General features: G+C 39.3%; 1 protein-coding gene across 1 annotated transcript in view; it reads right to left on the reverse strand.

Annotated features, from left to right (window-relative positions):
• Positions 1-17976, reverse strand: part of LOC143222382 (retinal homeobox protein Rx-A-like) — a 31484-nt gene extending 13508 nt beyond the window's left edge. The window contains exons 1-2 of the mRNA XM_076448836.1: positions 17504-17976; positions 5351-5589 (exon numbers count right to left, since the gene is read on the reverse strand). Of these exons, the coding sequence (XP_076304951.1) occupies positions 5351-5383 (33 nt within the window). The 5' untranslated portion in view covers positions 5384-5589; positions 17504-17976. The remainder of the gene's footprint in view (positions 1-5350; positions 5590-17503) is intronic.
• Positions 17977-18255: the final 279 nt, after the last annotated feature.

Below are 18255 nucleotides of genomic sequence, written 5' to 3' on the forward strand. Positions count from 1 at the left end.
CCAACTCTAAAACTCTACTTACTCTAGTCTTTACAACCAATAGCCAAACAAGAATTTAATGACCAACTCTGAAACTCTACTTACTCTAGTCTTTACAACCAATGACCAAACAAGAATTTAATGACCAACTCTGAAACTCTACTTACTCTTGTCTTTACAACCAATGACCAAACAAAAATTTAATGACCAACTCTGAAACGCTACTCTTTCCAACCAATGAGATTCCAGAAGAGCTCAGCTACGTCATTTCAAGCATATAATATCAGTAATTCTCAAAGGTGTCTCTAATAAATAATCAATTATTGGAAAACTCTCAAGAAATTGTTTCTTTGTTTGTATTTAAGCACAAAACTACACATTAAATTACCTGTGCTGTTCCTAACACGGGTAGCGAACTGAGATTTTTAATGTTTACCAGGGAAATTTCAATAATTATATGATAAACTCCCATATAGGAAATTTCACGTTTCTAACACGAAAAACAAAGTTACCGAACTAAAATACACATACATTTTAACATCAATTTCACCCAATTGTACTGAGTGTTTTAAGCACTGTTGAAGAGCTAACCCTAGTGAGATGTTTCCAGATAACTCATTATGTAAACAGAAAACAGCAGTAAGTTTTCTGGTAAATAGCTTTGTGTTAAGCTATTAAATTTTTTCACACTTTAAGAGTTATTTTAGAGAATGTTTTGTTTTTGAAATTCGCGCAAAACTACTCAAGGGCTATCTGCGCTACCCGTCCCTAATTTAGCAGTGTAAGACTAGAGGGAAGGCAGCTAGTCATCATCACCCACCGCCAAATCTTGGGCTACTATCCAACGAATAGTGGGATTGACCGTCACATTATAACGCCCCCACGGCTAAAAGTGGGAACATGTTGGGCGCGACGGGGATACGAACCCGCGACCCTCAGATTACGAGACGCACGCCTTAACCCACCTGGCCTATTTTAGAGAATTAGAATCTTTTATGTCATATTATATAAAGTTATAGAAAGCTATCTTGTAAAATGAAAATGTTTATTATTTCTAGTTGCCGACATTAAAAACAACAACAACGTGGTTATAGCATTGTGCTCTCAGTAATTTAGCAGGTAAGACTGTCGAATTACAAATACTTCCTTCCACTTTTTACATAATGGCCCGGCATGGCCAGATAGTTATGGTGCTCGACTCGTATTCTGAGAGTCGCGGGTTCGAATCCCCGTTGCACCAAACATCCCCACCCTTTCAGCCGTGGTGGCGTTATAATGTGAAGGTCAATCCCACTATTCGATTGTAAAATAGTAGCCCAAGAGTTGACGGTGGGCGGTTATGATTAGCTACCTTTCCTCAAGTCTTACACTGCTAAATTAGTGATGGCTAGGACATATAGTCATCGTGTAGCTTTCCGCGACATTCAAAAACAAACAAGGAAACTTTTAAAATAATATTCTGGTCCAAGAGCTTAAACTAATTTCATAAATTACCCTTAAAAATGCGAATTGAGAGTCAACTTGATTATTCGTTTCAAACATCCTGTAATGTCTCCTGTTGAACCTATTAGAGGATAAAGAATAAAACCTTTGAACCTGACAAGACACACCTATAGAAATATAATCTTCAAAAAAAGAAACGCAAAAGGCAAAATATGAGAGAAATTGTTAACAAGTTTATTCCGGGTAGTTCTGTATGACATGTGTGAAACTTTGCACATTCACTGTCTGCAAAGGCGAAGTCCACGCTCACTAGTTGAAGTTTAACGTCACTCAACGTCAATAACGAGTATGCCCCCCGTGAGCATCAATAACTGCTTGGCATCTCCTGCCCATGAGATGACGAATCACATCCTGTGGAATGGCTGTCCACTCAGCCTGCAAAGCTGCTGCAAGCTGAGGTAGAGTCTGCGGTTGAGGTTGTCGCAGACGTCGGTCCAACTCGTCCCAAAGATGTTCGATGGGGTTTAAATCTAGTGATCTGGAGAGCCAGGGAAGAACGTTGATGTTGTGGTGTCTCAAGAAGACAGTGGTGAGTCGGGCTGTGTGAGGACGGGCGTTGTCATGTTGAAAAACGTCGTTGACGTTCACCACGATGGGTTACACATGGGGCCTAAGAATCTCGTCGACGTATCGTTGAGCCGTAAGATTCCCTCGAATGTGCAAAAGGTCTGTTCTGGCATTGTAGGCGATGGCAGCCCACATCACGACGCTGCCACCACCAAATCTGTCAACATCCTGCACACAGTTTGCTACAAAACGTTCACCTTGGCGACGGTAAACACGGGTCCTTCCATCCTGCCTACGAAGCATAAAACGTGATTCATCGCTGAACCAAACATGCCTCCATCGTCGATGAGGCCATACCCGATGTGCCCGAGTCCACTGCAGCCGTGCTTGACGATGTTGCTGGGTGAGGATGACGCCTCTGACTGGATGTCGAGGTCGGATTCCTGCATCTCGTAGACGGTTGCGTACGGTCTGATCGGAAATCCTACGCAGCCCTGGTATGGTTGAAGCAGTAGACGTCGCAGTGGTGGTCCTATCCCGAAGATGACGTAACCGGATGTTGCGATCTTGTGCGGGCGTGGTCACACGAGGTCTGCCAGATCGTGGACGGTCACGAGTTGATCCATGTTGTTGGTGACGATTCCATAGCCTTGTGATGGTGCTTGGGTGGACATTCACAGCTTTGGCAACATCTGATCGAGATTCGCCTGCTTCCAAGCGACCAATGGCGTTGTTGCGTTGTGTTTTAGTCAGTCTTGGCGTAACTGTATTGCGTGTCGGTGGCTTAACACTGAGCTATGGAAACCGAGAACCCGTCACTTTTATAGGGAATTTGCACATGTTGCACTTGCAGAACATGCAGATCTCTCAAACAAATTTATTGAACACGCATGCGTTTTGGCAAAAAATCCGATGTTTTCCTCCGTTTTCAAAGTGCACAACTTTTATTGTCATTTTGGACTGACAATCAGTGCCTTAACACGTGTAACATCACATACTCTGAGCTTGTAACGTTATTACATATATTTCTCTTTAAAATAAAAGAAATATCCCTTTTGCGTTTCTTGTTTTGAAGAGTATATATACAGCTGTAACAGCGTTTATAATCATATCTGAATAACAGATATCCGTGATAATATATAGCTGTAATAATATTTATAATCATATCTGGATGATAAGAGTATCCGTGGTAATATATAGCTTTAATAATATTTATGATCATATCTGGATGATAAGAGTATCCGTGGTAATATATAGCAGTAATAATATTTATGATCATATCTGGATGATAGAGCATTTATTGTCATGTAAACATGGAACAACAGTTATATGACTAAAAAAGTAAAAAGCGCCTTCCGACTTTTCTACAAATTGTTAAAATATTAACGAACTCTGGTATTCTATCGGTAATTAAGTTGGTATGTTTTACTAGCCAGCAGTTAAAACACGATTTGTTTAATACATTGGATTTTATTTTTTAGTTTTTGGACAGACATTTAAAGGCATAACATCGTGTAGGACTAGCTGATGTAGGCGTTGTATTTAGTGACGCTAAAATCTTTAGAGAAATAAATAGCTGGCTATAGTGTAACTAGCCTTCCTTCCCAGTGGGTCAACGACAAACCTGAAGATTTATAATGCTAAAAATCGGGTTTCGATATCCATGGTTTGGCACTGTACAGAGAGCCCACTGTGTAGTTTTTGCTCAGCCGGAAACAAATCCAAACTTATAAATTTATAGAAGTTAAACCCTCAAGGCCTTGAGCTGAGGTTGTTGTGGCCATCTGTTTTACTGGTTTGATTTCTGTCATCCATTAAAATATCAACTATAAAACGTTTTAAGTCTGTTTGGTAATGTCGTTGGAAACTGTTTAGTGTAAACGTTCATATTTAGGCATATCGCTACCCTTACTCCAATGCAGAGGTCTCCAAACTAAGGACCATGAGCCCGCCAACAGTTTATTAAAGTAATAATATAGTTTGTAATGGCATAAAAATAAAAAAAAATAAAACGTAATTGGCGCGATACACTTTTCTATTTGCTGTAAGACGTTATAATACTTACTATTACGTCATCTCACCGATCCCAGTGTCCTGAAGCAGCGTGTTTCTTTCCACGCATGCCCCGTGTACCTCAGTGGGTGTCAGTGAATGCTGCTGTTAACTTTATTTTCGAGTTCATAGCTAATCCTAGTAATTATGTCAGGATAAGGGAAGAAGAGAAAATTTGACTTTGAATGTCGTGTTTTCAAAGAACAGTGGAGTGTGAACTACTTTGTCATTGAATCACGTAACAAAGCGTTGTATTTAATATGCAACGTAAGTATCGCAGTGCTAAAATAATACAACATTCATACACATTACCAAACCAAGCACTCAAACTATTCTCAGTTCATGGAAGGCTAAGTTCAGACACATTCAAAACCTTGAAACATAACTTATCGTCACAACAGTTTGTGTTTAAGAGGAAGAAACAACAGCATGTTTCCTGAGTGGCACGTCTGTTGGCCAAGTGAAGAAAACCATGGTGAGCTAATTATACCATGTATGATCGAAGCAACCTAAGAAACGTGCCCAGGTAAAGTAGACGTATCAGACTATTAGCCTTTTGACGAATACAGTTGCTATTAGATATTTACACCGAGGTGAAAGCATTTCGACGAAAAGAAATTCTTTTTGAGTCTCTGTTGATGAGGGATTGCCTCACACACTTTCCATGTTGTAAGAAGTTCAAGCAAAAAGTGGGATCCTCATTCCCATGGAGGTTTGCATAAGATATCCTTTCTAACCAGAAACTACAGTTCAAAAAGCGTTGCTTTCTTATCTTGATGCGAGTGCAGTAGAAATAAGGATCTTCCAAAACCCATTTGAGTGTGTTATTGATTAACTGTCATCTGAAGTTCGAATGGAAGTGATTGATCTGCAATCTAACGATAAGTTGAAGGACAAATACAAAAAAGGTAAAGTGGAAACAAATAGAGTGCTAAAAATACCTAACACGTGATCAGTGCGTTAATTTAAAAAAACTTTACTCGTGGATTCATATCAGTTTTTGGCACCATCTGTTCCTGTGAAAATACATCTTCAAACATGGAATATGTGAAATCTAGTTACAGATCAGCCTTATCTGATGAGCATTTGCAATCACTTTTGATGACAGGGAACTCTAACTTTGAACCTCAATTAAGTATAATTTTGTCAAAAAAACACCAGTTTTGTGATGCTCACTAAGGCTTAAAAAAGACGATTGTACATCTTAAATATTTTCAATATGTGCATCTTATGAGAAGTAAACTAGTGATAGTGTATGCATCACTATATAATTTTATCACAACCCTTCCGGCCCGCAAGTGCCACTTACTTGTACTCGGAGTTCTGGTAAGTTTACTTTCATCGCGAGCTCTTCCCGACTGTAAACATCCGGGTAGTGAGTTTTTTCGAAAGCTCGTTCGAGCTCGTGAAGTTGGTAAGTGGTGAAAGTGGTTCTACTCCTACGATGTGGCCTCTTTGGTGAGCTCTCGTGCGTCTCGGACCTTGTATCAAACTCATCTTCCGCCTTGGTGGAAGACCCACTTGGTTGACAATCTGTGTGATTCTTATCTGGAAAGATAAAAAACATATACTCCTCTTCAGAGCTTGCGTGTGTTGAGTGACACTGCAGGGTGTCGACACGATACTATTATGTGTGAATTAATTCTTTCTTTTGTAAACAATACACCTTTGTGATGTCCAGCGTGACCTCTGGACACCTGCTCCTGAGCTAATCTTTATTTCTTGATCAACTGAAACAGAAGTCTCGATACAAACTACTTGAGACCACCATGAACTACATCAAGCAGCTATATATCGTTAATTTAGCAATGGTTAATGAACCAATGGTCCCCATCGTATTTAGCAAAACTGATATTTGCGTTTAGGAATCTAAGTAAATTACATCGATTTTATAAAACAAATTACATCGATACCATAGACAAAATTACAACAATATTATAGACCAAAGTACTATGGCATTACAGACCAAACTACAATGGTATCATAGACCAAATTACAATAGTATTATACATCAAATTACTATGGTATTACAGACCAAACTACAATGGTATCATAGACCAAATTACAATAGTATTATACATCAAATTACTACGGTATTATAAACAAAATTACTACGATACAATATAAACCAAATTACTACAGCATTATAAACAAAATTACAACGGTAATATAAACCAAATTTCTATGGTATTATGGACCCTGCGCGCCAATTATTATAAAGGTATACCATTGTTACCCTTTCATATCATAATTTGTTTCATTACAAGTGTGTTCCACAATTATCTTGTCGGATAATTTATTTTATTACAAATATGCATCACTATCATTTTGTCAAAAAATAATTTGCCTTTTAACAAAAATGTTTCTTAGTCAAAACAATGTTGCATTATTAGCAATTTATACGAGTGGTTCATTAATACAATGCTAAAATGTTTCAACATTATATCAGGTCATCCTATACGTAATGTCCGAAAATTTAATACAGAGAGTGCATCATCATTTCTGTCTTTGTGTCAGGTCATCCCTTAAATAATGTTCGATTTTAGGTTCAGAAAAAGAGAAAGGAATTCAAACGTTTTTTAATGTTATTTAATCAATAATATATGTTCCATTATTATTAATTACTTCCTGTCAATGATTCACCAGCTTCTGAATGTCACTTCTATAAAATTATTGGAGTTTAGAGGAAAAGAATGTAGAAAGGGTAGTTTTGACATCTTCATGTGTTCCAAGGTCTTTTCCATCAAGATAGTTCTACAAACTTTGGAATAGATGACAATCAGATGGGGCAAGATCTGGAGAATAAGGAGGATGTGGATGTTTTTCCCAGTCAAGTTCTTCAGTCTTTGTAGATGTGATCCTTGTTGTATGGGGCTGTGCAATATCCTGATGTAACACAACAACTTTACGATTGATCTTTACTTTCAGCGCAACATTCAAGTGTTCTAACTATTGACAATAGCAGTCTGATGTAATTGTAACATTGAGTGGCAGCAACTCAAAGTGGATCACACCAACAATATCCCACCAAACGCTTAATAAGAATTTTCTAGGGTGAAGGTCCATTTTTGGCTGTGCTTTAGCCAGTTTACCTGCCCTGAGCCATGACCTGCGGCGCTCAACACTTTTATAATTTATCCATTTTTCATCTCCAGTCACTAACCTGTCCAAAAAAGGTGAGTTACGTCCGCGAGAGTGCAGAGAAGTGCAAATGTCCACTCTTGCTCTAAGGTTGGCTTCTGTCAAATCATGGGGGACCCAATTTCCAAGTTTTGACACCTTCCCAAGCTGTTGCAGATGAACGGTGAACTGTTGAATGGGTTGAACTAAGCTTCTGTGCTAGTTCTTCAACTGTTACAGCACAATCTTCATCAAGTGCAGCCAGCAACAAGTCATCATTAAACTCAACAGGATGACCAGAACGTGGTTATTCACTTAAGCTGTAGTCATCTGATCTAAACTTCAACATTCTTTTTCGTTGAGAGACTCCGCACCATAAACACCTTGAATGTTTCGTATAGTTTCTGGTGCACCATTCCCTTTCTTAAATTCATAAAACATTATATGCGTAAAGTGATCCTCAGACCCATCCATCTTCATAAAGGTTTATTTGATTAATGATCTGAAAAAGTGGAATTGGGTTAGTTTCTTTTACTTGTCTGAACATTTGTACACACGTCCTACGACATATTTTAGTCATTAAAGCCTTCTGTCAGGTCATCCCATAAGTAATGTCCGAAAATTTAATACAGAAAGTGCGTCATCATTTCTGTCTTTGTAGAAGGCTTTAATTACTTAAAGCCCATCACTTAAGGGATAACCTGATATTTCCACATTATAGACACTTTGTTGGAAAGATATGTCGGTGAGGTATGTAAGAAACTTGCATCTGGATGAAACTAAACAATATATTCTCCTCTTCATGTAATAACCCTGAAAATGTTCCTTTCTAATAAATATTATCTATACGTAAATTTCTGTTTAAATTTATGTTTTCTTGTCAGAGACCTCTATATGTCAACCATAACGCCCCTAATTCTGAATTACTGATCAAAGGAAAGGCTGCCAACTACACCACGAGGTCGTTATCTGATTCTTTGTGTACATTAGCCGGATTAACTGATAGTTTCATAACGCATCCATTGTTTAAAATGCGGAGCGAGACCAAATACATCACATCTCAGATCTCAGCCCCTTCACTCCGCAGCTCGAGACGGTAACTACTAGGCTATGCCTGATCCAGTTTGGTTATTTACACACTTAAATGTGAAACTTGCAGGTTTTGTAGTTAGATCGATGTACATCAACATAACATAGGAATATTACCTCCAGTAACTCACATTTGTTACGTGTAATTTCCTCTTTTAGTTTGTACTATCTTGAAGTAAGGTTTTTCATTGTTACCAACCAATGAAACGGCCTTAATACAAAATCAATGGAGTTTAGTAAACTTGACTAATCTTAATACCGTTGTTTAAATAGGTGTCCTTCAATTAATTCTGTTTGTATTTTGAATTTCGCGCAAAGCTACTCGAGGGCTATCGGCGCTAGCCGTCTCTAATTTAGCAGTGTAAGACTAGAGGGAAGGCAGCTAGTCATCACAACCCACCGCCAACTGTTGGGCTACTTTTTTACTAAAAAATAGTGGGATTGACCGTCACATTATAATGCCCCCACGGCTGAAAGGGTGAGCATATTTGATGTGACTGGAATTCAAATCCGCGACCCTCAGATTACGAGTCGAGTGCCTTAACCACCTGGCGATGTCGGGCCACTAACTCTGTTTATTTCATTACCGATAAATTATCTTAATAAAAAGAAAATTCTTCACTTAAAACTCAGAAGCCAAGTCGCTTAACAACAAGTAATAAAGACATTGATAAGTTCAGAACACCTAGTTGTCTCACCTGATGACCGTATGTTTATAAAGGTCATGAAAGTCCTTTATAAAAGCAATAGTTTTATAAACTTGTCGATTTTAAAAAGGTCATTTACAACTATTGTTTTTTATTGCTTTATTAATTTGGGTTTTTGTTGTGTAATAAACTAGTGGACGGAATAAAAGTGTCTGAAACAGAAAAAACAAGTATAATTAGATGTATTTCATCCAACTACTCACTGTGGTCAAGGGTAAGTTTACGAACTTATTATTCTAAAATCCAGAGTACAATTCTTCCTGGTGAACAGAAACTCCCTGTACTATCTTAATAGCGGGTTGCAAGACAAATGCTTAACCACCAGACCATGCCAGGACTGATGGTTGGTGTTCAAACCCCTAGACTGGACTATGAGACCCGCCACTTGCACAAAGTGTAAAAACCTTATATTACATGATTCAATGTACTTGAAAGTTATAAGCGATACAATCCGTCATCTCTCACACTGAGATGGCCCGGCAGGGCCAAGCGCGTTAAGGTATGCGACTCGTAATCCGAGGGTCGCGGGTTCGCATCCCCGTCGCGCCAAACATGCTCGCCCTTTCAGCCGTGGGAGCGTTATAATGTTACGGTCAATCTCACTATTCCTCGGTAAAAGATTAGCCCAAGAGTTTGAGGTGGGTGGTGATGACTAGCTGCCTTACCTCTAGTCTTACACTGCAAAATTAGGGACGGCTAGCACAGATAGCCCTCGAGTAACTTTGTGCGAAATTCAAAAACAAACAAACTCACACTGGGGATCTGCTGACTGCAGACACCCTTTATGTATGAATGCAAGCACGAGATATTTATGCTAATACGCAAGTACCATTACAAATATGAAGTCATAAGCTTTCACGACATTTAATGAAACACAAAAACAAAGACAGAGTTAGAACTACACCAGTTAAATTGTTCGCTTTTAATCCCCAAAACCTATGCATGCTCTCTAATATAATTAACAGATTTGTGAGCGAATACTAAAGATATATGTGACACAAACACTAAAAATATGCATCATACAAATATTAACAACGTGTGTGACAAAAACAACAAGAATGTGTGTGGTTTGGTTTGTTTGAAATTCGCGCAAAGCTACACGAAGGCTATCTGCTCTAGCCGTCCCTAATTTAGCAGTGTAAGACTAGATGGAAGGCAGCTAGTCATCACCACCCACCACCAACTCTTGGTGTACTCTTTTACCAACAAATAGTGGGATTGACCGTAACTTTATAACGCCCCACCGGCTGAAAGACGAGCATGTTTGGTGCAACGGGGATTCGAGCCCGCGACCCTCAGATTACCAGTCGCGTACCTTAACCACCTAGCCATGCCACCTATGAGCAAATAATTACGTTATACTTTCCAATGCTTGTAGGTCCGGCATGGCCAAGTGGGTGTAGGTGTTCGACTCATACTCCTAGGGTCGCGGGTTCGACCAAACATGCTCGCCCTTTCAGCCGTGGGAGCGTTATAATGTGATGGTCAATCCCACTATTCGTCGGTAAAAGATTAGCCCAAGGGTTGGCGGTAAGTGGTGATGACTAGCTGCCTTACCTTTAGTCTTACACTACAAAATTAGGGACGGCCAGCGCAGATAGCCCTCGTGTAACTTTGCGGGAAATTAAAAAACACAAACCAATGTCCGTATTAGCTTTAAATGCAATATTTAAAACAATAGTACGTGATTATAGCGTCGAATATAAATTTAAAACATGAGATCGGTGTAAACAAAAATACACAAACAAAAAAACTGAAAGAGAGGTTTAAAAAAGAACACAAAATTCCAAGATGAAAACAATAAACTATTATTTATTTTTACATATGATTCTGAGCTATCCAGGCTCAAGATGTGATTCTACTGAACAGAATGAACACTTTCAGCTATGGACGCGTTATAAAAGTGACAATCAAGTACATCCAAAGAGAAGCTCCTCAAAGGGAGAGGTGCTGTTAGCTAGCTAGCTGTCGTCCCTCTGTCTATTTAGTTGAAAATTTAGGGGCAGTTATACCTGTATCTCTGGGATCTCTGACCATGACCTTATCTTACGTGTGCATGAAGATTCTATTGATGTTGTACATTTCTAGCTGTTTTGTTTTCTTTCAACAAATTTGAAACTTAAAAACGTTGGCCACTCCCTCGAATAATACTTATCATTTGCAACAGAGATCTAATATCAATATCCATTGGTTCGTTGTCTATTTACCATTTCGAAAAAAAAACAATGCCTCCTCCCACGGCAACTGAAACTTTTTAAATAGACGACTGCAGGCTCACATAAACAACTTGTGGCGCCATCTGTTACCCGATATGAAAAGTAAAGGAAAGCAAGCTTTACCGTTTTGTATCAGTATTTCTCTCTCTTTTTTTTTGTAAATATTGCGTTCTGTATAAACGATAGAGTATAATTTCGAAAGGCGTTATGTACCCAAAACACACACAGTCTAGTAGCGTTCTCGCATGCACACAGAAACAGCTATGTTCACACGGAATCGTTTTTCTAAAGCAGAGAATAATCAGACACCGAAACTAGATTCCTATTGTCCAGAACTTATGTCATTTGTTTAATATATTTCTCAATGGTAATAGTTCATATTGAAATGTTTCACCTGTGGCATAAAAAGTCAAAAGTACAAAACCACAGAAACAAAGTCTAATTCACTATAATTTCTTCTAATATGTATCTTTCTATTCCCGTGAGTCAGCAGTAAGCTTATGCGCTTACAACGCCAAAATCCGATGTTCGATTCCCGTAGGTAGCCCATTATATAGCTTTGAGCTAAAATACCAATTTTTTTAGTATGGTGTTTTCGAAAAAAATGGTAAACAAAAGCTAAAGCAGTAAGCCTCTTTTAATACGGTTCACTAAACAAAAACTATAGTATAATTTCTCTCAGTACTAAGGACGAGTACGTTATATTAAAACGGTTGGAACTTCACAACGAGGTTAAAATTCATTTCACCACTTCCGGCAATATTCTGTCTGACATTCGTGCATCTTGACAATAAGACTGCAGCGTACCTTTCATTACAAAAGGCTCTCTCGTAAGGTCAGCTTATCCAATACTCGCCACTTTTGAAAGTTAGCGTATAAGAAATCAACGATTTCCCAGCGTCCGAGATGCAGTAATTCGTTAAACAATTTTTGCAAGCTTGTTGTTTTTTTTAACTTCGCGCAAAGCTACTCGAGGGCTATCTGCGCTAGCCATCTTTAAATTAGCAGTGTAAGACTACAGGGAAGGCAGCTAGTCATCACCACCCACCGCCAACTCTTGGGCTACGCTTTTACCAACGAATAGTGGGATTGACTGTCACATTATAACGCCCCCACGGCTGAAAGGGCGAGTATGTTTGTTGCGACCGGGATTCAGATTACGAGTCGAACGCCTTTACACGTTTGGTCATGCCGGACGTCATTTTTACAAGCAATTTGAATGTTGTTTCAAGCGAAACTTAGTCATTCGGAATAACATATTTCATTGTCAAACTTTTGGTTTTTTGTAAACAATATGAATCATTCAAGTTTGCGTAATTTGTAAAATAATTTTTGTAAACGATGGAGTTCCTAAAATATTTGTGTATAAATTTCATTTCTCAAATACATTTTGCAGACGACATAAAATAACCTGAAATAGTTTTATGTAAACAATCTTCATAATTTCTGAGGCCCGACATGGTTATGTGATTCAGGCACTCGACTCGTAATCAGAGGGTCGCGGGTTCAAATCACCAAAAATTCTCGCCTTTTCAGCCGTGGGGCGTTATAATGTGACGGTCAATCCCACTATTCATCGGTAAAAGAGTAGCCCAAGAGTTGGCGGTGGGTGGTGATGATTAGCTGCCTTCTCTCTAGTCTTACACTGCAAAATTATGGACGGCTAGCACAGATAGCCCTCGTGTAGCTTTGCACGAAATTCAAAACAAACAGTAATTTCTGAAATATTTTTTGTAAACAATGCAAAAACATGTTGAAGTTTGATCATTTAAGGTATTGTTATTTTGTGCTGGAGAAGGTTTGTTTCGTGCAGTCAATTTCCACAACAATCTACAAGAACGGTTGTAGTTAATACGTTTAGGTCTGTAAATTTAGCGTATGGCGTATCCGCGATCACTGCTGCCACAGGTAGTCTTATGGTACAAGAAATAACTCACTGCTGCCACATGTAGCCTTATGGTACAAGAAATAACTCACTGCTGCCACATGTAGCCTTATGGTACAAGAAATAACTCACTGCTGCCACAGGTAGACTTATGGTACAAGAAATACCTCACTGCTGCCACAGGTAGTCTTATGGTACAAGAAATACCTCACTGCTGCCACAGGTAATCTTATGGTACAAGAAATAACTCACTGCTGCCACAAGTAGTCTTATGGTACAAGAAATAACTCACTGCTGCCACAAATAGTCTTATGGTACAAGAAATAACTCACTGCTGCCACAGGTAGTCTTATGGTACAAGAAATACCTCACTGCTGCCACATGTAGTCTTATGGTACAAGAAATAACTCACTGCTGCCACAAGTAGTCTTATGGTACAAGAAATACCTCACTGCTGCCACAGGTAGTCTTATGGTACAAGAAATAACTCGCTGCTGCCACAGGTAGTCTTATGGTACAAGAAATAACTCACTGCTGCCACAGGTAGTTTTATGGTACAAGAAATAACTCACTGCTGCCACAGGTAGTCTTATGGTACAAGAAATAACTCACTCATGCCACAAGTAGTCTTATGGTACAAGAAATAACTCACTGCTGCCACATGTAGTCTTATGGTACAAGAAATAACTCAATGCTGCCACAGATAGTCTTATGGTACAAGAAATAACTCACTGCTTCTACAGGTAGTCTTATAGTACAAGAAATAACTCACTGCTGCCACAGGTAGTCTTATGGTACAAGAAATAACTCACTGCTGCCACAGGTAGTCTTATGGTACAAAAAATAACTCACTACTGCCACAGGTAGTCTTATGGTACAAGAAATACCTCACTGCTGCCACAGGTAGTCTTATGGTACAAGAAGTAACTCACTGCTGCCACAGGTAGTCTTATGGTACAAGAAGTAACTCACTGCTGCCACAGGTAGCCTTATGGTACAAGAAATAACTCACTGCTGCCACAGGTAGTCTTATGGTACAAGAAATACCTCACTGCTGCCACAGGTAGTCTTATGGTACAAGAAATACCTCACTGCTGCCACAGGTAGTCTTATGGTACAAGAAATAACTCACTGCTGCCACAGGTAGCCTTATGGTACAAGAAATAACTCACTGCTGCCACATGTAGCCTTATGGTACAAGAAATAACTCACTGCTGCCACAGGTAGTCTTATGGTACAAGAAATACCTCACTGCTGCCACAGGTAGTCTTATGGTACAAGAAATACCTCACTGCTGCCACAGGTAATCTTATGGTACAAGAAATAACTCACTGCTGCCACAAGTAGTCTTATGGTACAAGAAATAACTCACTGCTGCCACAAGTAGTCTTATGGTACAAGAAATAACTCACTGCTGCCACAGGTAGTCTTATGGTACAAGAAATACCTCACTGCTGCCACATGTAGTCTTATGGTACAAGAAATAACTCACTGCTGCCACAAGTAGTCTTATGGTACAAGAAATACCTCACTGCTGCCACAGGTAGTCTTATGGTACAAGAAATAACTCGCTGCTGCCACAGGTAGTCTTACGGTACAAGAAATAACTCACTGCTGCCACAGGTAGTTTTATGGTACAAGAAATAACTCACTGCTGCCACAGGTAGTCTTATGGTACAAGAAATAACTCACTCATGCCACAAGTAGTCTTATGGTACAAGAAATAACTCACTGCTGCCACATGTAGTCTTATGGTACAAGAAATAACTCAATGCTGCCACAGATAGTCTTATGGTACAAGAAATAACTCACTGCTTCTACAGGTAGTCTTATAGTACAAGAAATAACTCACTGCTGCCACAGGTAGTCTTATGGTACAAGAAATAACTCACTGCTGCCACAGGTAGTCTTATGGTACAAAAAATAACTCACTACTGCCACAGGTAGTCTTATGGTACAAGAAATAACTCACTGCTGCCACAGGTAGTCTTATGGTACAAGAAATAACTCACCGCTTCCACAGGTAGTCTTATAGTACAAGAAATAACTCACTGCTGCCACAGGTAGTCTTATGGTACAAGAAATAACTCACTGCTGCCACAGGTAGTCTTATGGTACAAGAAATAACTCACTGCTGCCACAGGTAGTCTTATAGTACAAGAAATAACTCACTGCTGCCACAGGTAGTCTTATGGTACAAGAAATAACTCACTACTGCCACAGGTAGTCTTATGGTACAAGAAATAACTCACTGCTTCCACAAGTAGTCTTATAGTACAAGAAATAACTCACTGCTGCCACAGGTAGTCTTATGGTACAAGAAATAACTCAATGCTGCCACAAGTAGTCTTATGGTACAAGAAATAACTCACTGCTGCCACAGGTAGTCTTATGGTACAAGAAATAACTCACTGCTGCCACAGGTAGTCTTATGGTACAAGAAATAACTCACTGCTGCCACAAGTAGTCTTATGGTACAAGAAATAACTCACTGCTGCCACAGGTAGTCTTATGGTACAAGAAATAACTCACTGCTGCCACAGGTAGTCTTATGGTACAAGAAATAACTCACTGCTGCCACAGGTAGTCTTATGGTACAATAACTCACTACTGCCACAGGTAGTCTTATGGTACAATAACTCACTACTGCCACAGGTAGTCTTATGGTACAAGTAACGAGTCAAACTGCTTTCCGAAAAATGATACAGGTATTGTAAGATTGCTACAAAAGAGAACATTTCCAAGAAAAATGTATTTCCTATTCCTTGGGAAGGGGAAATCTCACTTAATAGAGCACGTGGTGAGAGATAATAGAATAGGAAACGATTTCCCGGAACATTCTCGAACGATGGATTCACCTGCGAAGTAGAGAATAATCACAAGAGAGAACCTTCCAACCCGAAAGTCACTGCTATGAAGCTAAGTATATCTGTAAAATATTAAGTAAATATACAAGAAGAAACAGAAAACATTAAAATTCCTGAAACAACGAAAACATCCAGGAAACCAGATGAAACCGCAAACAACCGAATCGCCTAAAGAACCTCATAAAATCCCAAAACAACCAAATCTCCTAGCGATGCTGATCTGACCTTGAATAACCAAATTGCTCAGAGAACCAGATGAAACAGAAAACAACAGAATCACCCAGCGAACCTGGTGCAATGAATAACAAAAGCATCTCCTAGCAAACCTGTAGATTACAACCGTCTCTATGGGAAATCACCGTGTTAACCGTAAAACCATTTTCATGATGTCAAATCGAATATGTTAATAAATAAGTTAAAGAGAATCCAAAGCAGTTGAGAGAAAAGAACTTATATCGGCTTATGGATGAAATATAATACGTATATCAGTCCTACTTATACAAGATATATTTTTTTATAGTCTGACAGGAAAACGAAATAAGCTGCGAAATAAAGGCATATTTTTCATCTGCACGACACGCACGTGGGGTAAATTTAGCCTCAACTCACGCATGTAGATACAGTCATGTGCACGTGGTATCGTGACTTCAGCGCACTTTCATGTCGCTCGCGGCCGATGTCGATACTGTCCTTTCACGTGGTCACAGTAATTAATAATATTGTTATTAAACTACAGGTATTATTATAGGACAGTGATACGTGTGTATGGAGATTAGTCAGACTCGTGCTTTAAGTTCGTGCACCACTTCCATGATTCGATTACCTATTCTATTCCCATATTAGTCTTCTATGTCCAAACAATGATCGGTATCGAGATAAAATTCCAATATATCTGACAAACAAGTTTACCATAATTATGTTAGTAACTATGGTATACTTCGAACCACTTTAGATTCGGTTACAATGAAAGCAAGAACGTTTTTATTCATAATGTTTGAATTCCATACTTTATAGTGACTTCGGACTATCTAAGGGTCTGGTGGTTAAAGCGCTCGTAACCAACGGGTTTCCTTCTCAAATCCTATCACCAAATTGGCTCGCCCTTTCATTCATGGGGTGTTATAATGATACCATCAATCCGACTTTTTCTTTGTTAAAGAGTAGCTAAAGAATTGAGGGCGGGTGGTGATGAATAGGTAAGTTCCTTTAGTCTATAACTAGTGGGACAACTAGCAGAGACAATCCACCGCTAACTCTTGGTCTACTCTTTTACCAACAAATAGTGGGACTGAGAGTCACATTATAACGTCCCTATGGCTCAAAGGGCGCGCATGTTTGGTGTGACGGGGATTCAAACCCGCGACCCTCGAATTGCGAGTCGAGCTGTTTTTGTTTTCCTAATTTCCTCCAGAGTTGTTGGAGGGCTGTTTGTGCTAGCCATGGCACAGATGGCCTAGCTGCTTTGTGCCATAAAACAGCAAATCAACCCTAATTTACATAGTCCTAGTGTTTGTGCTAGCCATTCCTAAATTAGATAGTCCTAGTGCAAAATAATCAAACATGGCTTGAATTGCATACCTTTATAGTGAGTCAAGCATTGGAGAGAAACAAAGTTCTCCTCTGGGTTCAATTCCGGAAATGTCCCGATTTCTTGCAAGTTTTTCTGACTTTCTTGTAACTCGGAAAGATCAGTTCTCTCTTCTGGTGGTTTCTGGCGTCTTCTCTCTCCTAAAAGAGCGTCTATCGAATGACCATGAAGACGCCCCTGCTGTTGTTATCACAGGAAGAGACTTTAGCCTGTAAATATCCCCTACAGTTAGGGTTAACCTCGACTGGCATCCTTGTGATCCCGTGATTTTCGTCCACGATTAGATCAGAAACATTAACAGCCGAGCTCATAATGACAGATATTTGTGTACGTCTTTTATTGTTTGCATATCAGTCCTACGTTTTCGTGTCACTAATTGCACAAAATCACCCTCGCTCCCAGACAGGAGAGCAAGATTACGACCTTTCCCCTTAGGCTAGATGTGCGAATTCGTTACTGCTGCAAGCAGGCGCAGCTTTGTGCTGGCGGGAACTCGTACGCGCAGACTTACGTTACGATTGGCTACTCTTGTTGTGGAATCACCAGACGTAACTATAACATTCGTTTTTTCAACCAATTGTGACGCTCGGCTTAAAAGGGAAAGAAAATAAGAGAAAAGCAGTGTGGCTAATAATTACTCCACTAAGTCACCTACTGCACGAATCTTTTCATCTAAACACGGAGAAGTAGCTTACTTTGAAAGCTATGAACACCGTTTTTTGTCGTTCGTGTTTAGGCAATG

The sequence above is a fragment of the Tachypleus tridentatus genome, chromosome 8 (genome assembly GCF_004210375.1).
Source record: "Tachypleus tridentatus isolate NWPU-2018 chromosome 8, ASM421037v1, whole genome shotgun sequence".
Taxonomy (NCBI): domain Eukaryota; kingdom Metazoa; phylum Arthropoda; class Merostomata; order Xiphosura; family Limulidae; genus Tachypleus; species Tachypleus tridentatus.